Source organism: Gilbertella persicaria (genome assembly GCF_025201335.1).
Source record: "Gilbertella persicaria strain CBS 190.32 chromosome Unknown B0P05scaffold_8, whole genome shotgun sequence".
Classification (NCBI taxonomy): Eukaryota; Fungi; Mucoromycota; class Mucoromycetes; order Mucorales; family Choanephoraceae; genus Gilbertella; species Gilbertella persicaria.
The window spans coordinates 151816-171737 of record NW_026251969.1 but is presented as its reverse complement, the minus strand read 5'-3'; the positions used below and the strand labels follow the sequence as shown (position 1 = coordinate 171737).

At 36.4% G+C, this 19922-nt stretch overlaps 8 protein-coding genes across 8 annotated transcripts; 5 read left to right on the top strand and 3 right to left on the bottom strand.

The window, feature by feature from the left end:
* Window positions 1–3826: 3826 nt before the first annotated feature.
* Window positions 3827–4341, bottom strand: B0P05DRAFT_530623 (uncharacterized protein; the record flags this gene model as incomplete). The annotated part of the gene is made up of 3 exons (XM_051576884.1): window positions 3827–3876; window positions 3922–4120; window positions 4281–4341. The coding sequence occupies 3 exons, from the start codon at window positions 4339–4341 to the stop codon at window positions 3852–3854; spliced, it is 285 nt and encodes a 94-aa protein (XP_051437520.1). The 3' UTR covers window positions 3827–3851.
* A 1897-nt stretch (window positions 4342–6238) lies between these two features.
* On the top strand, window positions 6239–7904 carry B0P05DRAFT_530620 (uncharacterized protein). Its single transcript, XM_051576883.1, has 4 exons — window positions 6239–6488; window positions 6546–6686; window positions 6733–7639; window positions 7687–7904. The coding sequence occupies exons 1-4, from the start codon at window positions 6255–6257 to the stop codon at window positions 7881–7883; spliced, it is 1479 nt and encodes a 492-aa protein (XP_051437519.1). The 5' UTR covers window positions 6239–6254; the 3' UTR covers window positions 7884–7904.
* Window positions 7905–7933: 29 nt separating this feature from the next.
* Window positions 7934–10557, top strand: B0P05DRAFT_530617 (uncharacterized protein). Its single transcript, XM_051576882.1, has 10 exons — window positions 7934–8178; window positions 8219–8381; window positions 8427–8473; window positions 8526–8592; window positions 8649–8715; window positions 8759–8790; window positions 8841–8975; window positions 9023–9167; window positions 9224–9832; window positions 9881–10557. Exons 1-10 carry the CDS (start codon window positions 7964–7966, stop codon window positions 10441–10443), a joined length of 2043 nt encoding a protein of 680 aa, XP_051437518.1. The 5' UTR covers window positions 7934–7963; the 3' UTR covers window positions 10444–10557.
* A 562-nt stretch (window positions 10558–11119) lies between these two features.
* B0P05DRAFT_530614 (uncharacterized protein) lies at window positions 11120–14956 on the top strand. Its single transcript, XM_051576881.1, has 13 exons — window positions 11120–11184; window positions 11268–11408; window positions 11474–11513; window positions 11565–11668; window positions 11720–12025; window positions 12067–12262; window positions 12316–12455; window positions 12513–12813; window positions 12882–13100; window positions 13146–13240; window positions 13292–13550; window positions 13595–14733; window positions 14783–14956. Exons 1-13 carry the CDS (start codon window positions 11170–11172, stop codon window positions 14855–14857), a joined length of 3030 nt encoding a protein of 1009 aa, XP_051437517.1. The 5' UTR covers window positions 11120–11169; the 3' UTR covers window positions 14858–14956.
* B0P05DRAFT_505410 (uncharacterized protein) lies at window positions 14954–16224 on the bottom strand (the record flags this gene model as incomplete). The annotated part of the gene is made up of 1 exon (XM_051575511.1): window positions 14954–16224. The coding sequence occupies exon 1, from the start codon at window positions 16088–16090 to the stop codon at window positions 14954–14956; it is 1137 nt and encodes a 378-aa protein (XP_051437516.1). The 5' UTR covers window positions 16091–16224.
* Window positions 16225–16432: 208 nt separating this feature from the next.
* On the top strand, window positions 16433–17760 carry B0P05DRAFT_602479 (GTP cyclohydrolase II-domain-containing protein). Its single transcript, XM_051583269.1, has 3 exons — window positions 16433–17174; window positions 17224–17504; window positions 17529–17760. Exons 1-3 carry the CDS (start codon window positions 16510–16512, stop codon window positions 17678–17680), a joined length of 1098 nt encoding a protein of 365 aa, XP_051437515.1. The 5' UTR covers window positions 16433–16509; the 3' UTR covers window positions 17681–17760.
* A 24-nt stretch (window positions 17761–17784) lies between these two features.
* On the top strand, window positions 17785–18427 carry B0P05DRAFT_635127 (GNL3L/Grn1 putative GTPase-domain-containing protein). Its single transcript, XM_051583576.1, has 3 exons — window positions 17785–17817; window positions 17870–18069; window positions 18124–18427. The coding sequence occupies exons 1-3, from the start codon at window positions 17805–17807 to the stop codon at window positions 18283–18285; spliced, it is 375 nt and encodes a 124-aa protein (XP_051437514.1). The 5' UTR covers window positions 17785–17804; the 3' UTR covers window positions 18286–18427.
* B0P05DRAFT_584605 (uncharacterized protein) lies at window positions 18423–19698 on the bottom strand (the record flags this gene model as incomplete). The annotated part of the gene is made up of 2 exons (XM_051582367.1): window positions 18423–19588; window positions 19641–19698. The coding sequence occupies 2 exons, from the start codon at window positions 19696–19698 to the stop codon at window positions 18423–18425; spliced, it is 1224 nt and encodes a 407-aa protein (XP_051437513.1).
* Between the last annotated feature and the right edge of the window lie 224 nt (window positions 19699–19922).

Genomic DNA, 19922 nt, shown 5'->3' with positions numbered 1-19922 from the left:
TTGAAAAAATACCAGCAGCAAGAAATTCTGACAGAGTAATAGCATTACGAAAAGCGATTGTTGAACAATATAAGAGTGATGCAGATATGGATTTTTCTGAGAATTGTGTTTTTATCGATGAAGCAGGTTTCAATTTGCATACGCAAAGAAACCACGGCCATTCATTAAAAGGCACACCTGCAAAGGGCACTGTACCAACTGGAAAAGGTGTAACATTTACAATTTTAGGTGCAATTTCTCAAGCAGGTATCATAAATATTGGAGTTAAAAAACCAGAATCAGCTTCTTCTAAAAAAAAAAAAAAAAAAAAAAAAAAAAAAAAAAAAAAAAAAAAAAAAAAAAAAAAAAAAAAAGTCTATCAAATTTGAGCGAAACCTGAGCGAAACCTGAACGAAACCTGAGCGAAACCTGAACGAAACCTGAGCGAAACCTGAACGAAACCTGAGCGAAACCTGAACGAAACCTGAGCGAAACCTAAGCGAAACCTGAGCGAAACCTAAGCGAAACCTGAGCGAAACCTAAGCGAAACCTGAGCGAAACCTAAGCGAAACCTGAGCGAAACCTAAGCGAAACCTGAGCGAAACCTAAGCGAAACCTGAGCGAAACCTAAGCGAAACCTGAGCGAAACCTAAGCGAAACCTGAGCGAAACCTAAGCGAAACCTGAGCGAAACCTAAGCGAAACCTGAGCGAAACCTGTGACTTTTCAAATTTATGACGTAACACTTTGGGTGATGCCAAAGCAAAATTTCAGTCGGCGACAAAAGCGAATCTATAAAATAGGAAAACGAACTTTGGGGGTGGAGTCGCTGTACTTGTTTCATGATGTTAAAATCTCAGTGAGCATTCAGAGTGCGTCTGTTGAAAGCTGCACTCCTACTGACTATTTTAAAGATTTCTTTCCTCATTCAAACACTTCTGGAAAAATGACATTGAATGCTTAATCCATCCTTCACAATCTTTTTTTGTTACTTTTCCAGCCGATTCACATATACGATCTGTGAGACGATCATCTGTCGTCAATGGTGTTCTTTTAACACCAGCTTTTACTTTTGACCAAAATTCCTCGATTGGATTCAAGAAAGGAGAATATGGTGGTAAATATATGCACCTATGTCCTCGTTCTTCGATCAATGCTTTGATTACTTTTGGCTTATGAATAGGTGCATTATCCATAACAATATATTGCCCCTTTATATTATTTTTATCTAGTGTATCCATTGCATTGTTTAGATAAGCCAAAAAGTGCTCAGTTCTTGTCCCAACTTTGCTATTTATTTTTACTTCCTTACCATCTGCCCTTCTTTTTTTTTAGAAGAAGCTGATTCTGGTTTTTTAACTCCAATATTTATGATACCTGCTTGAGAAATTGCACCTAAAATTGTAAATGTTACACCTTTTCCAGTTGGTACAGTGCCCTTTGCAGGTGTGCCTTTTAATGAATGGCCGTGGTTTCTTTGCGTATGCAAATTGAAACCTGCTTCATCGATAAAAACACAATTCTCAGAAAAATCCATATCTGCATCACTCTTATATTGTTCAACAATCGCTTTTCGTAATGCTATTACTCTGTCAGAATTTCTTGCTGCTGGTATTTTTTCAAGTTTCTTTAACGTAATGTTATGCTTATGTACTAAATGTTTGTGGATGGCAGAAATAGAGATTTTCAGACCCTCAAATTTCTCACAAAGTTTTAACTTTAACTCATCTAATATAGCAGTGGTATTCTTTTCGATATATGATAGAGAATCATTCCCAATTCGTCTTATTTTCTCCATCCATTCTTCGCTCAAACTGAAATGCTCAATTTCCATTTCTTCCTGCTCGTCATCTTCCACATAATCGTCAGATGAAGTGTCCATATCGTTATCTGAAATAATTTCACTATTAGTAATAAATTCACTAACGCTTTGCATGTTTGTTCTAATATTTAAACTAAATAAAAGAAAAAAGGAGCCGAAACCTTTACGATATTTTAATCTCTTGGCGCAAATTAATCCTGTCGCTTTTCTTTTTTTCAGCTCAGTCATACCATCGCCGGACACTGAATTTGAAGCCAATAGCGAGTCTGCTATTTGATTTTAATGATAGGCTAAGTTTTTTTCAAATACTATGCTAAATTTTCTTTTTTCTCTGCGAGATTTATTTTTTTAAAAGTGCGCTAATCTTTTTTTCAGAAATGCGCGAATAATTTTTCCGTTTGGTGTACTCTTGTCGCATAATGAATGGGTTGTTTTGTATAACATCGTAAATGGAAATGAGCAGTTTGATTGTCACACGCTGATAACTTTGCTTTTGTATAGCAACTGCAGAAGCAAGGAAGGCTTGCGAGTCTTTGAAACTGTTTGATACCAAAGACAAACCAGCAGCATATTCCCATTTGGTCATCAATTCTTCTTAAACTCTAGCTTAGGGAAGAAGTGCATCACTCTCAAATACCAAAACAATTGTATTCCAATCAACATAAGAAGATAATTCCTTGTGAGTGTTGTTTTCAGACTTGTCAATTAGATCTAAAATTAAGGATGATCCGCAACTTATTAGTTTTCTTTGTCCAGGAGTGATTCTTTAATTTTTTGATACATAGAATGAATTTAGTCTGCTTTTGCTATTATCCTTTTCTCTAGTTCCGAATATGTCAAAGGGGGGCTATTCAGTTTGTTCAGAGTCAGTTGAATTAGAAGTATCAACTTGAAAAGTGCTAGCATCAGAAAATTTATGTTGTCTGAAAATGCTTGAACTAGAGGATTTGTTGGTGCCGTAGCCGCTCCCATTTATTATAGTGGAAGACGATACTTTGCTGTTATTAATCACCTCATTTAAGGTTCTTTTCAGTCTATTTCCAGCAATTAAATTCAACTTCACGGCTATATTAACAATAGTATTAGTATGTTCTTCTGCTTCCTTTTCTTCTTTTTTTCAGTGTTAATTGGTTATACATGTAGTTCTCGTGAATTCATTTTCCAAATAAAGATTCAAATTATTTGCAAAGGTTCTAAGCTCCGTATATCTAATGAAAGAGTTGACTTGTAGTAGTATTGTCATCATTAGTAGTAGATATATCGTGGTCTATAGTTTTTACTTACTTTACCCAAGTCCTTTGGAGAACGCTTATGCATATATATATATGTATGTTGATACTTCTTCTACTGATATCCTTTGACTCACTATTCGCATGTTAAATCACACAAAGCTAAGGCTTACTTTTAATGTGAATTGGTTGAAAAACTTCATAACAAATGGCTCTAAGAAAGAAGAGGAGCAGATGAAAGTAAAGAAGGATTAAAAAACGTACTGTGTAGCCTTTTTCTTCTTTTCTTTTGATAAAAAAAAAAAAAAAAAAAAGGAAGCACACCTAGGTCTGTCTCATATTGAAACCCTGTTTATTTCATAGACATGCTAGCTTTTACCCGAATTCAATTCAAACATAGCAATTTTGAATACTACTGAAGCATAAGCACATTAATGATTTATCATGATTATATATGATAAGAAAAGAAGGAAAAATGACTTGTTTATTTTTTAATGATGTGTAAGTAATTTCATTTATTAGGAAGAGGCAATTATTTTGAAGAAGAGGTTTGAAAAAATAGAATTTAAAAGTAAAGCCATAAAAAGAGAGCCTTGATTAACCAGGAAACAAGTAACTAGAATGATGATTAAAAAAAAAAGGCTTTCAAGCATATATAACTTACCAAAAGACCAAAGCCATCATGCTACCCTCTAATGTGCTGATTTTCATAGCCCACGCGGCTCTGCGTAGTTCAGAGCCGAATGAACCGGCCTAAACTGGCCCTGCGTAGTTCAGGGCCGAATGGATGCCATCGCCGACAAGAAGAGGGCATTTGGAACATCACTGTACGGAAACAAGTGGTTCCCTATAAGAGAGTCAGTAAACGTATCTTTTAGAATAATCATCTTACCTCCTTGATGGATGAGAAGAGGCTAGTAGATTTGCATACGAGGCCAAGAGAGTAGAAGAGTAAAGTAAGGTAGGGTAGGTCTTGTAGTAAAGTAGAAGTGGTCTTGAGGCCTTGAGGTAGCGTAGCTTTTGATTAAAAGAGTAGAGCAGATGATAAGTAAAAGGAAGAAAGAAAAGAAAAAAGACAAGGCTAGATCCTTCTTTTTTATAGATGTTGTTTGCTCTTTTTTTACGTTAAAGCAAGCCATGTGAAAGAGATGAAGATAACCACCTTATTTCCAAATCTGACACTATTGTCTGTATGAACTAATTAGAAAAAAAATAAATATAAAAAAGGAAGGGAAGAGAACATAGTCATACTGACATCATTATTTATGCTGATAAAATACAACTCATGTATTTTATCTATGCTTTTATACATCTTTTTCTTGCTCTTTAAAAAGATGCACATGCACAGCGATTTATTTCTTTATTGTATGTGAAGATGGCAGAAAAGAAATAGTCTTTGAGGACATTGCTTGTTGTAAAGAAATAGACAACACCATGTGTAACGCTGTTCAACTGCATAATACAAAACAAAACAAAACAATAAAGAACAATAAAAAAAACTCGCTTGTTGCTGCCTAACCTAAGAGAAACACACATTTAACCAGTTGTTATTTGCTTTTTGATAAACAAAAAGATGGTGATAGGAAAGCAAAGAGGGAAAGAGAAAGCAGCTTCCATAGCACACTGTATATTAATGTTTGTCACATGTGTATAAAATAAGCTTATTTTTGTACTGTCTTTCTTTGACAACCAGACCCCCTTTTTTTTCATTGCTAGTGCTACTTTATCGAGGCAAGAAAGTTTTATTGTTTCAGAAGGATCTTCAAATGGAAAAGGGATAATTAAGGTTTAAAGCCCTCTTTTGTGGAGTAGTTTTCGCATCATTTTTTGAGCTCTTCTCATAGACAAAAGTAAAGAGAGAATCATTTGATCAAAGCATCCATGATGAGCACATAGTCAAAGAGAAAGCTAAGGCAGAAAAGAGACTATATTTGCGGCTAAAGAACAGAAAAGTAAAGTGACAATTACATGGTTTATGCAAATAAACAGGTTTGCAATGTAGCACCATATAGTCACATTTCCAGTTCTATTATTGGGATTGTCTACCGTAAAAGTACGTCTAGCTCAAAAGCTATAATGCCATTTGTATGATCAAATGAAATAAACAACATATTCGTTTGAAACCTCCCCTAATTATCAAAGCACACTTATGCAATTGGTTTAAACCATTTTTTTCTTGTTGCTACATGTCTTTTGGACCATTTCTTTAGAATGGTTTTACTTTGGCTATGATATTCATTGGAATCAGTTTGTTTTATTTGTTTTTGTGTTTTCTTTTTCTTTGTGTTATTTTTTCATGCATTTTGAAGGAAGCAACCTTCTTTTTTTTTTATCTTTATTATTATAATTGCAGCAAATCTTTATATTTTTAACAAGAACTCTACATTATGATGCAAGTTAGGCGTTGTACAAGGTCTGCATCCTATGAAACATTTGATTACCAATGTTAGGACTATGGTATGCATCAATTGTTACTTCCTTAATCTAAAGAGCATTGATTTCGTAGAAATGCATTACATGAATTTACGCGGCTGATTCATTAGATTGTGTTGTACGCCAAATACAATAGAAATACCTACCTGCTTTGCTCGAACACCTTAAAGCAGAGTTTTTTTTTTCTTCAAGAACCTGCTTGTCTTTATGAAGAGACACTTGTGAGGCAAAATCTGACCATTCGTTTTACCAATTTTACAGAATACAAACGAAATGTCAAACAACATGGAACTGAAATAGCAGTTGCAAAAAAAAAATTTTTTTTTTGAGTGATCATTACCTTGAAAAAAGAACCGGCTAAAATAGACCAATTGGGACAATTATTGATTGTCAATAAACAGAGACACGGAGCCTCTTGGTTGCTTGTTTAGTGGAGCAGCTATCTATCTTAGTCTAGGAAACTGGATTGGTACTGGGCAAGGCAACGTGCGACTATCGTTGAGCACTCCAGAAACTACCTTGGTAGGTTACTTGACGTCCTTATTTATAGTTACCGCTTGATGACCAAGCAGGTACACCGGAGCAGCTATTCAGGGGTCTAGCATAAGGGACCATGATTGTTTTGGTGAATGTCTCAGTAACAGTAGAAACCACAGCTCTCACGAACCATGCTAATGTTGATCTGTGTTATACATTGTAACGAATTGTGTCCGAGATGTGTCAGTCACACTGCAAAATTACAATGCTGCTTCGAATCCTGCACTTATCTTTTTCTCTCTATCTTTTTTAATAATGGCTACACTTGCAGACGAACTCGCAGCAGATCTTGACTTCTCTTCTGACGAAGAAGAACAACAAAGATCTGACGTCGATGAAGAACAAGAAGCTTTAGATAAATTAAAAAATGAACAAGATCAAGATGAGCACATGGAAGAAGCCAAAGAAGTAAAAACAGAAGATAATCCAAACAGTGTCAGAAAAGTAGCCAAGCTGCTACATAGCAAACAAACACAAGATGTATTGCAGGTATGTGTTCTTCCAAAAGCCATGAAAATTCCATAGCAAGCTAACGCGCTTTTATAGAAAATCGATAAATACATTGTACAAAATCGCCATGCTACTGATGTAAAGGGCCCAGCTGAAGAAGACGAAGAATACAAGCTTATTGTGCAGTCCAATAGTATTACAGCTGATATAGATAGTGAGATACAGAATGTGCACAAGGTAAGCTACTCAATATCAAACAACATTATACTTATTCACTGTGTAGTTTATTCGCGATCATTATGCTGCTCGTTTTCCTGAATTAGAAACACTTGTTCACAATCCAATTGAATATGCACGCACAGTAAAAGCTATTGGTACAGAAACAGAGCTCACCAAAGTGGATCTTCGTCCTATTTTACCCTCTGCTACCATCATGGTCATCACAGTCACTGCAACTACAACAGCCGGTAAACCATTATCAAATGAAGAATGGCATTTAGTAGAAGAAGCATGCGACATGACACTTGAATTAGATGCAGTCCGAAGAAAGATCATGAATTATGTCGAGTCTCGCATGACAGTGATTGCACCCAATCTGTCCAATGTGGTGGGTACCAGTACAGCTGCCAAATTATTAACAGCTGCTGGTGGTCTATCTGCATTCTGTAAAATCCCTGCTTGCAATGTCCAAGTTGTAGGCAATAACAAAAAGACAAACACAGGTTTCTCAACAGCACATATGGATAGACATGCTGGTTATATTTCTTTTTCAGAACCTGTTTTGGCAGCACCTTCTGATTTGAAGAAGAAGCTTGTCAAGATTGTGGCAGCCAAAGCAGCTTTGGCAGCACGTATTGATGCTAGTCATCGGTCCCCTCATGGTCTAGATGGACAAAAAATGAGAGAAGAAATTGATTCTAAAATTGAGAAATTGCAAGAAGCACCTGCACTTAAAGTAGTGAAAGCCTTGCCTGTACCTGACGAAGGACCCAAGAAGCGAAGAGGTGGTAAGCGTGTCAGAAGACAAAACCAAGCCTATGCCATGACAGAATTGCGTGCTGCTCGTAATCGAATGGTGTTTGGTGAAGCAGAAGAAGAAGTGGGCTATGGTGATGAAACAGAAGGTTTAGGTATGACCACTAAGCAAGTAGGCAAAATTAGAGCCTCTGTTGTTGACCAAAGAACCAAAGGTAAATTATGCTATGCACAATACCATACTTATTATTATTATTTTTAGTCAAAGCACCTAAACTCAAGAGTTTTAGTAACCGCATTTCCGGTACTGCCACTTCTGGCTTAGCTTCTTCCTTAGCATTTACACCTGCACAAAGCATGGAATTAGTAGATCCTACAGCTGCCCTTGAAAACTCTAGAGAGAAGAAAATGGAAAAGTACTTTGGTGATGGTGCATTCTCTTTGTATCCTAAAAATTAATAAAAGCGTGTTTCATCAAATTTTTTATTTCCCTTTCTTTCTTTCTTTCTTTCTTTTTTTAAAAAAATAATAATCAAGATATGGATTCATCTTCTATAGATACTCGTACAGTATCTACTTGTTATTCTGATGAAAATAAACGGTTACATGAAATCATGTCTAATCCAGAAGAATTAGCATTCTTCGAGACATTTCTATATAATATGCAGGCTCATGAAAACCTACTTTTTATAGAAGCATTATATGAGCTAAAACATGAAAAATCAACTCAAAATATAGAAGCTATTGTGAATAGGTAAACAAAGACAAAGTTAAGTATATTTTAACACAACTAGAATTTGGAAGACATTTCTAGCAAAAGGTGCACCCTTGGAACTCAATGTGCAGAGTAAAGAGTCTATTGAAGAATATATCCAATCACACAAATGGGGGTTCTTGGATAAAGATGAAGTAATTGATCATTTAAAAGAAATTGAAGCAGAAGTTAAATTATTTTTGGTAAGAAAATCAACAGAAGTTTATGGAAACTTATTCATGATTTAGACCGAGAAAACAATTGAATTTGATAAACTTTATCGGCCAGAAAGAGTGTAAGCATCTAAAAAAAAAAAAAAAAATACATGTATATTCATATTCGTGCAGAATTTTTTATGACTCAAACTTTAACAAATACAAAAAAAGGGTCGTTGTTATTGGCGGAGGTTTTACTGTAAGTCAAAAGAAAAAGGCGCTTGATTAAACTAAATATGCTTGTGTTACATTTAGGGTTTCACGGTTGCATCAATTCTGGACCCTATGCCACGTTTTCACGTAACTTTGATTGATACTAAAGGTAAATAGACTTACATTGACATATACTGATTTCATGTACATAGATTCCTTTGAATACACACCAGGAATGATCAAGGTAAGTAAGAAAGTGAAAAAAAAGAGAGAAAATATTCATGTCATTTTCAGTTACTTGTCAGACCAGAAGAAACATCTTCACTTCGTGTACGACATGACGCATATGTCAAGAATGGTCGAGTTATCATTGGATATGCAGAACAAATAACTCATGACGCTAAATATGTTAAAGTTAATGATGAATTTGTAAAGGAATAATTACCGTATAATGGAAGATACTAATACCTGCTTAGATTCCGTTTGATTATTTAGTGATTGCTACTGGAAGTACATATCAATCAAAACTAAAATCATTTGATACCTCCTCACTTTATCGATTATCAGAACTTGCAGCAGAACATGTTCAACTCAAAAAAGCAAAATCAGTTTTGATTATTGGTAAAAGAATGAAAAAAGACATGGTAGACATAAGTCTAACATGCTTTTTTTTTTAGGTGGTGGCTTAGTAGGATGCGAACTAGCAAGCGAAATTGCTACCCATAAATACCCAGCACCTTATGATTTCAAAAAGAAGATAACCATTATTGATTCACATAGTTCACTTGTACGACGCAGCTCACCAAAACAAAAAGCCAATGCTCTTCAATACTTCGATGGTCTTGGTGTCCAAGTGATCTTGAATGAAAAAATCGTTGATTTTGATACAGCAGATACAAACTCATACTTGGGAGCAAGTGGTACACGGTATTCCGGCTATGACAAAGTCTTCTTGGCTACTGGGACCACAGCCTGCAGTGATATCCTGAAAGGAGATGGTGATGCTGGGTTTGAGACATGTCTTGACTCTTGGGGCCGCATTCGAGTGAAGCCAACTCTACAGGTTGAACACTGGAAACATAAACATATCTTTGCTGGCGGTGATGTGACAAACATTGTGGAAGAAAAGACAGGCTATGCTGCCACGTTAGCAGGTGTCTGTATTGCTCGTAACATCTGTCGTCTAGAAAAAGGAAAAAACCCACTAGATCAAGGCTGCAAGGGAACCATGCCTGCGCCATCTAAACCACTTCATGGTATTGAAGAGCGTGGTGGTGTCGGTCGTCGTAAGTACATTTTCCTGTCTGTACCTTAATTCATTTATACTTTTATAGAAAGCTTGAGCAACTTCAAAAAGACATTTGCCTTTTTGAATCCAACCTGGGCCGCATTAAAGTACTTTGATGAAAAGGAGTTTCTGAACATTGTACAAGGAGAAGCCAAACTTACGACAACAGCCGCCATTGGGAAAAAACCGAAAGCATTGGATTTACCAGGCTCGCATTATTGTCAGGAGGATTCCAATAGTAGCATTTTTAACCTAAGTCATCTTGTTAAACAACAAACAAACAAGAAAACAACAAGCTTGTTGACATCTTCTCGTAGCAACAGTAGCACTAACTTAACAGCACAATTTCACCGCGATCTACAAATCTCGACCAAGAATATGTCAGGCTCAGATGTTATTAGTTCATCTTCATCGTCCAGCCCACTCGAAAGTCAACTGAAGAAAGAGCTCATCTCAACTCAAAATACATCTCATTCAGATGAATTTGTTTGGCCTAAAGATAATCTTAAGCCTCGACCAACACACAAGACTTCCATGAGTACCTCTCAGTTCTCATTCCCTAAACAAGTTGACACTAGACAAAGAAGCTTTTCCAACGATCACATATAACACTCTCTTAGATTACATTTTGTTTTTTTTCTACATGTATATATCTACATAGACTCTCTATTTATGTATAAATAAAAAAGTTTAACTTTAAAATAAACTAGTTGTTATCTGAACGCAAGAAAGGGACTCTATAAGATGCTGTGCACACATATGACATGCTTTACGGGACAATATCCGTACAAGCCGAAGTTACATAAAGCGGAGGGTATTGAGTAACTGTTTATACTGGCACATCATTATGACTCTGTGAAGGTCAATGCATTCGCTTTTTTTTTTGCCTTGATAACTTTTACGTCATGTATGGCATGACATAGAGAGAAAGATTTTGTGCAGCATGCTCTTGTTTTCATGATCATGGAACTGTGTAACTATTGAATGATAGATCAAATAGTAAAAGCATCGTCAAAATACCAATTCTCTGGTGTCATACTACTGCCCAAAATGTATGGATCATTCTCTCTCTTTCTTTTTTTTCTTTTTTCTTGAATTAAGCTATGATACTCATGCAAGGATATTTTGTTATTGTTTGTAAACAAACAGTGCCACAAATTTACAAGAGCATGAAGTAACTTCTTTTTTTACATACAGAGTTCTTTCCGAGTGAAATAAAAAAATTGTGTTACAATAAACATCAACTCCTTTTTTGAACTTATAAAGTATTTCTTTCTCTTTCTCTTTTTTTCTTCTTTTTTTTCCATCTTTTTTCTTCTTATTCTAACTTTAAACATGGAATCAACCAAAGTACGATATATCATTTGAGCGAATAGAATAATCATCACTGATGATATTTCTCTTTTTTTTTTTTTTTTTTTTTTTAACTGTAGGATATTTTGCTTGATACGCCATTCAGATATCCATGCAATATCTATAAAGAAAGTGCGATTCCAATCTTAAAAGACCATCATGTGTCTGATCAATGCAAAGAAATTGGAAGGCATTTACTCAACATGACAAAGAACCCTCTTGTAAAATTAAATTGTTTTTTTAAAAAAATTTTCGTTAGACAACTAATGACCATTACTTTATTTAGAGTCAACATGTTGACGTTTTGATACCTAAATCGGATAAAAGTAAGTACTTTTTCTTTTACTTGTCTGGGCATAACTCATAAAACAATTAAGGTATAAAACCTCAACTGGAGCATTTCAAATCATTTTTCGGTCATAAATACACAACAACAGAGAAATCAAACAAAGCTAGTAATAAACAAGTATCTATGCAAAAGGTAAAAAAAAAATATATCTATAGTTGCAGTTTTTAATGTCGACTTGTAAAGAAATCTGTCATATCCAAAAACGCCTACTTATTTGAATCAGCTGTTACTAAACCTATCAAAGAATTCATTGACACCGAACAGTCCTATGTTGAATTACTTGAAGAGATTGTGTTCAAAGTGATGAAGCCAATTAAAGAATCAATCGCTAATGAGCACAAGACGCCTATTCTTGATCAATACTCTTTCAACCGAATCTTTATTAATATGGAAGATATTTTGGAAGTCAATAAATCATTGTTGGATTCACTACACCAATATCAACAAGGAATCACCACTGAATCCTTTGGACAAATCTTGTTGAAACATGTATGTTTAATTCGTATTACATAAGTTTCTTATGATATTAGGTCAAAGCCTTTGATTGTTATCGAGTCTTTTTTTTGGGGAAGACAAACTCATTGTCATGCCATACACAAAACATCAAACAAAATAAAAACTACAGCAAATTTCTCCTCAACACGGAAATCAAAGGTAACCTCGGAATGAGTGACATCCTGATCTCACCCATTCAACGCATGGCCAGATACAAGTTGTTAGTTGGAGGTAAGACATATGGTGACTTCGTCATCATAACAAGTCTATTTACATTTTTATAGTGATTACAAGTGCATTAGACCCAAATGATATTGAGATTGAATATTTAAAACAAGTGGAAGATAAAGTTTCTAATATTAATGACATGCAATATGGCGACTCTTCCTTGTTAAATTTGTACCACCTTATTCGTGAGGCTCCAGTAAGTTTAAAGACAAATAAAAGTGTGCACAAGCCAACTTTCTAAATGTTTGTGTAGGCTTCTTTGATCCAAACACGTCAATTGCTTGGTTACTTTGATGCAACCGAACTCTCGTTATTGTCGGGAAAGTCAAATCGGCCCGTGACTATTTTGGTTTTCACAGATAAATTAATGGTTGTCAAACGCAAAAATTACAATTTACAAGGAAAAGATGTACTCCATAAGATTGAAGAGAAAGTTAAAAACACAACCACAACATCCATGCTACAGAAAGCAAAAGAGGCCTATACAGGCTTGCCACTCGAGTTTAAAGGATGGGTTGACATCAAGGCTGTTGAAATGTTCCATGGCTTAAAAGGTATCACATTACACAGATTACACAAAGAAAAACAAATCGGCCCGAAAGTACTAAAGAAACATGATTAGATCGTCCTGATACTTTTTTCTTGAGAACGACCTTGCCTGAATTGGATCCAAATGCAACAGAAAAAGAAACCGAAGACTACTTTAGAAGAAGTGACCGTCTTTATTCGATTATACCCAACACAACCACTACTAAACATCAAAGCCTGGCTTGCTTTATTGAAAAAAAGAATGAATTTATTGCCTTGTGCCAAAAGCAGTTTGCTGTAGCCAAACTCAAAGGTAAGGCTCAAGTTCTGCATATTTGCATCATTCTCATGTCATTAGATACAACAAATGAATTATATTATGAGGATAAATTTAAGTTACCTGCCTACACGCACTTTTATGATGAAGAATCATACCATCAGATGGAGCACAAGGTAAGGAAGATGAACAGACAAGATTTAGACGGCTAAAACAAGATTGTTTAGAACCATATCTTGGTTGTTTATGTGGATTATTCATCGACAATGATTGATTTGAACAAGTTGATAACTGACGATGTCTGGATTGTCATCCTTCTTACTCGTCATAAATCTGGAGGCTATAAACCTACTATTCGGGCAAGAACAAGTTTAATTCCTATTCGCGAGATCAATCGTGACATGGAGTACGAGCATATTGTGAATGACCAGTGTCAAAAAGACAGCAATATGCCCTTGGACTTTATTGACACTTTATGGAATAACCGTGAGTACTGTTAAATAACATCACTTATACTTACTTTGCTATAGTCTTTTTTTATGAGCGCCGACTTCGAGCTACTGAAGCATTCTCTTGTGTGAATGATGACTTGCTCCGAGCAAGAGCGAGATCTCGCTCTAGATCTAAATCACTTACCAGAGTCGCTAGTAACATGAGTATCGGCAAACTGTTTGCTAGATCCAGATCTTCTTCCCCATCAAGACACTCTGCCTTGGACCAACAAGAAGATGACATTCTTGATCAAGCAACACATGTACCTGATCCTGTTTTCAAGGTGGCAACTATAAACAAACAATTGGAGGAAGAGTTCCGAAGTCAAAACATGGCGGATATGCGTGGTCCCAAGTCGTCAAGAATCAGTACACAGCCTCATACAAGAGGAGGCTCTCTGCCTTCTGAAATCTTTGTGCGCGACGATATTCAGTTCATTGATGCATTTAATGAAAAGAAAACCACGCCAGAAGAAATGCTCTATAGCGGTAGTAACATATACCAAGACAACTCATTCAATCGACCGAATCCCTATCCATCTACAAGTACGTCCACAAGTAGCAGTGGAAGAAGAAGAGGTTCAATCCATGGCTTGTTCACAGATGTACATCATTTCCCTCACTATTATCGTCACTCATCCTCGCCTGAAAGTATATCTAGACCTTCTAGTGGTGGTAGTTGCTCTTCTTCAAGCGAGACAACACCTTCTTCTGATCCTGTACATTTTATTCGTCCTATGAATGATGCCATGGGTAGTTATAGCAGTTCGAGTAGTCGAAGCTACTTTGATGATCATGTCAAGACTATGGACTTTTTCCTACCTTCTCCTCATCGAGAAAAATACTATGGGTCACCTAAAAGTAATAGCCCAAGTTCTTGCGATGAGAGACTGATGTGTACCATTGATGGCTCAAGAAGATCGAATTATAATCGAAGAGCTCCACTGCCTCCTAATTTTTATAACCAACCTCAGGCACCTATGCAACCCACACCATCACGCCAACCTGGTCTAGCTCACCGTCCCCACACTGTTCCAGCAGTAAACGACTTTGTTCAACTAAAGCATGATGTAAATGGGATGATTGATGAACTTATACAGTCTCATCAACAAATGAGACTGCAAGATCCACACCAATACTACAACAGTACTTATGAAACTGTAAAAGGTGTACGCTCTGTAAGTAAAGAATCAGAACAAGCAATAAGACATTAACTCTTTTCTATAGCATATTGTGTCTAAATTGGATGAGATTATGGATGATTTGAATCATACAGAGCAGTACCAATATGAACTTCGCTAAGCATCAGAAGATCCCCTTTATATACCCCTTTTCTATCATAACTTATGCTCACATTCCTTTTTCTTCATGCCTTTTTTTTATTGTACATACTAAACTCTATGATTTATTTTTCAAGATATCCTGCACTCTTTCCAAGTTGACAACATATCGGTCATGGCTTGTACTGTCATGAATAGATGAAGAATAAGTGATGGCTTGTCTATAATATTCAAGTGCTTGATCGAATTGGCTTTTTAGTTCAAGAATTCGGCCGAGATTGTTTGCTGCAACACCACCACATTCTAAACAATCTTGTCTTTTGAGATCTTGAGCACTTGAGCCTAAAGCAGCTTGAGCCCAACCCATGGCTTCATCTACTTTACCCAAACCGTACATGGCTTCTGATAATTGATTTTGAATAATGGCCTTTAAACAACATTCGTTTTCTGGTACAGTCTTGAGTGCTTGAGACAATAAAGGCAATGCTAAATCGAAATTGCGTTGGATGGCGTACAAACTAGCTAAAGTCAAAGTGATCTTTGTTTGTAACACATTGTCCTTTTGGTCTAAATGATGGAGTGACCAAACCAAGAACTCTTCAGCGTGTTCATAATCGCCAATTCTCAAATACAAATCACCAATGTGTTTTGCTGTCTCTACTAACAAAACAGATGATTCCTTCTTATCTAACATAAGCTTCCAAGACCGTGTGTATTGAGTGATACTGTCCAACAAGTTACCAGCACAGGCTTCATTGTATGCCAAACGAAGTCGAAGTTGGATCACAGTATCTGATGTCTCGTCTAATTTCTTTTCTTCAAGAGCTATGCGGAGTGCTTCTCGCACATAAAATGAAGCAACCTCATAGTCAGGTGCAATGTGTTCACGAATATAAGCACCGTGAAGCAAGTTACGTGCTTGGTATCCAAGTTCAGGTGGTGTGGCTTCCATAACATATTCAATGTACCAATGCGACAATTGCCAGACAAAAGCAATGGCTGTAGAGACAGACAAGACAGTGTATCCAGTGATTTTTCCAACGAGTTTGGCTTGGCTTTTGATCTTATCCATAGCTTCGTTGTAAGGACTGGTTGTGAACTGAGGTTTATTGGCCTGTTCTGATCTCAAAATTCTCCAGGCCGTGGTGTTTCTCGAGCGGGAAAGACACGATATGAAACGGTTGCTTGTATGAACCAAGTTTCTTTGCCGAGAAAGATTTGCTTGAAGAAACCATGTAGCTCGAGAAACTGACATATTTTATTATGCAAAAAGCAGTAAAAAGAAAAAAGAAAGAAAAAAACAAGTCATACCCTGTACAATTGCACCTGACATTCTGTTCAAACCCAGATAGGAGAGCTATGTCTGCAGTATGAATATAAGGTAAATTGAAACAAATACTCGACTTAAGCTTCTTTTCAATTCAAAACGCATTTGAAAATCAAACTGAACAAGGGCTGTCGTTATTTGCCATCTTTGTGATAATGCTATACAGCACGGTTAAAAAGAGATCCGCATCATCCAATCAGATCAATGACACGTTGAATTAACAATCCGTCGGTATGTTTGATTACCAATTCATTTGTGTGAAATTATAAATACTCTTTCTCTTTTTTCTTTCTGCTTCTCTTTTTTTTTGTATAGAAACGCACTTAGAATTATCAAATTAAAAGAGTATGAGTTCAACATTATTTACATTATTTGGCATGAATGTCGTTAGCGACTCTCCTTCTATCAAACCCGTAAAAGAAGATCATCCACCTACAATCCAAGACTACGTAGAATTCCTTAAAAATCAAGTTTATTCACCAAGTGCTGTCACCCCCCGTCTTGTGCCTGATAGTGAAGTAAAGATTCAATGTCAAGTGCGCGCCCGTATTCCTACCACAGAAGGTGGTGAAATGTATTTATATTTATACAAAAATAACCAAGACAACAAGGAACACTTGGCTATTGTATATGGTGATGATATTCGCTCGAAATCCTTGGACAAAACGTGGGAAAACGAAACTATTATGAACAGAATTGTAAGAGGTGCATACTATGGTCGTTTGGAAGAAGTGGTGACTGAAGAATCTCGTTCTCTTAAACTGACAGAAGATCAAGAAGCGTATTTAGAATCTCAACAAGCAAAAGCCAAAAATGAATGGAAACTTTTGTCCGATCCTCCTCTTGTCCGTATCCATTCCGAATGTTTTACAGGTGAAACAGTTCATTCTGCTCGATGTGATTGTGGTGAACAGTTAGATACTGCTATGGCTCAGATGCAGGAAGCAGGAAGAGGCGTTATTGTATATTTAAGACAAGAAGGTCGAGGTATTGGTTTGATGGAAAAACTCAAGTAAGTGTGGGTTCAAAGTATCAGCTTTTTGTTTACACGACATGCTTAGAGCTTACAACTTGCAAGATTTGGGTCATGATACAGTAGCTGCTAATGTGTTATTGAGACATCCTGCTGATGGCAGAACATATGGTATTGCAAATGCCATCCTTAAAGATCTTCAACTATCTAGCGTACAACTCATGACGAACAATCCTGACAAAATTAAGCAGCTTGAATCTTTTGGATCTATCAAGGTAGTGAAGCGTCAATCCATGGTGCCCCGTTCTTGGTCTTCACCTGTTATGTCTAATTTGATGGGCATTCTTCATCCTGGTAGCAATACAAACAGTGCTATGCCTTCTCCTTCTTTAGCTAAAAAAGAATTTGTCCATAGTGATTTAGCAAGCTCGCCCGTGTTATCCTCGGGTGCTTCCACACCAAGAAATGAAATGGATAAATACTTGGCTGTCAAAGTCAAGAAGATGGGTCATATTTTAGATTTACCAGACGATTTGGCTAAATAAAAAAGAATGCATTAATCAAGTGGCTTATGTATATGCACTTGTGACTTCTTTTTTTGTTTCCTCTTTCTCACTTGCTTGTTTCTTTTCTGAGAAAAATTATCCCTTTTCTTTTCTTTTATTCAATATGGTTCCAAAGAGTAAGTTTAGACAAAGTTGATCTCGGGCCAATATACTTATTATTCTCGGTAGAGGTCAAGAGCAAGCGTGTTACACTTCATCGTAAACACAGAATTTTGGGTAAAATTAAGGAAGCCCATCGCAAGGAAAAGAGGGCAGCAAAGAAGAACCCTAGTGCTCACCACAACAAGACAAAGAAAGATCCTGGAATTCCTAACGAATGGCCATTTAAGGAACAAATCTTGAATGAAATTCAAGCACAAAAGAATGAGGTAAAAAAGAAAAGATAGAAATAACAAGACGACCATAGTCTAATGTAAGATTAGGCTGAAGAAGAAAAATTAAGAAGAAAACAAATGCAACAAGTGGAAAGAGCAAAGGCCAAGAAAGCAGCAAAGAAGGCCGAAATTGCCTCCAACATTGCTGCTGCCAAGGCTGCTAAGGCTGCTGCTGAAGAAAGTGCAAAGCCAAAGACCAAAAAGAAATAATAACGCAACATATCAATACGACTTCATCATTACTCTATTATTCGCAAAACACATACTTCATATCAGCACTGTATTTCATCATGATACATCATCTTTGTTTTTTTTTTTTTAATTCTATAAATTTATTCAACATTATATCAATGCTTTTTCTTTGTTGAGTCTTCAGCAGAAGAAGAGGAAGCATGTGTGTCATTGAAGGGGTTATCAGATGTAGAAGGGAATTGGTCTATAGAAACATTATCATATTCTCCTTCATCTTCTTCGACGATTTTTTCCTTCTTGTTTAATTCGTCTGTTGTTCCGCTTGAAGGTGATGGTAGATTTATTTCTGATTCGCTTGCTGGCGTTAATATAGTACGAACAGAATTGCTTCGACTTAAGCCGTTGCTCATCACACTCTGTCTTACAGAATTGACACGCATGATTTGAGGTTTAGCTCTTGTCACTTGCACTACTTGCACTGCTGTTGCTACTTGTGGCTGAGTTGGTTGACTGTCTCGAGCACGTGAGCTGGTAGTTGAAGTAGAGTCTCGTTTATCCCCATCATAATGACTGTCGTCTGTACTCGTTGCGTAAGAAAGCGCACTATTTCTATTATAGGAAGATCGTTGTGACATGCGAGGATTGTTGTGCAATATTTGTGAAATACGTTTATTCTGAAGTGCTATACTCTCTTCAAATTCCTCAGGAATCGTTGAATTGGCAAATGCAGTAGGTGACGAAGAAGAAGGTGTGGTATTAGTGGTATTAAAGTCATTAAAAGAGTTGTTAAATACGATTGGGCCATCGTTATAATTCATTCGCCCTGATGAGATGATAGATCCAGTTCTGCCTGCAGAAGAAACCGATGCCATGTATCTTAAAGAGGAACGACTGGAGGGAAGTAAAGAAGGGTGCCTTGGTTGAGTTGGCGTATCAGGAGGTGACAATGCACGCTGAGGTGTTTGACTGATCATTTGAGATGCATTTCCAGTTGTAAACGCAAATGGAAGCTGACCTTTCTTTGGTTTTGATTTTTTAAAGTAAAAAAATAGACCAGCACTGACTACTAAACCCAATCCAACTAAACCGCCCACAATACCGCCCACTAAGACACCTGTGCCATTGGATGAGTTTGAAGAACTCGGTTGACTTGTAGTGCTTTTTAGTGGTGGTAAACCCAGAGAAGTACGACTTAAGCATGCAGATGCAGGGCAAACGCCGCATTTTGTCATCGTTTTCAATACACAAGTATAATCGCTACCACAACTAGGTGAACAACTTGCTTGACAATCGATGGGTGTGCAAGAACTTGTTCCATCTGCTATGTCATTTAGCGTTAGAAAAAAACATTACAATTTGGTTGTACTATTTACTTGCAACAGCGTTGATATAAATCAACTTATTGACATCAAGCCCTTGTTGATTAAACATTCACTAAGGGATTTAAATGTAAAATTTATTGTTACAAAAAGGTATAAGTAAAAGAAAAAAAAGAAAGAGAGAAAGAAAATTAAAGTGTACAGTAATAAGAGTAGTAATAATAATAAACACATAATCAATTTACTTTTCAGTAAAATGAGAAAGGGTTCCAGACAAAAATTTACAGATTAATTGAACTCTGTGTAATGTAAATCTATAGTTCGAGTAACACAATC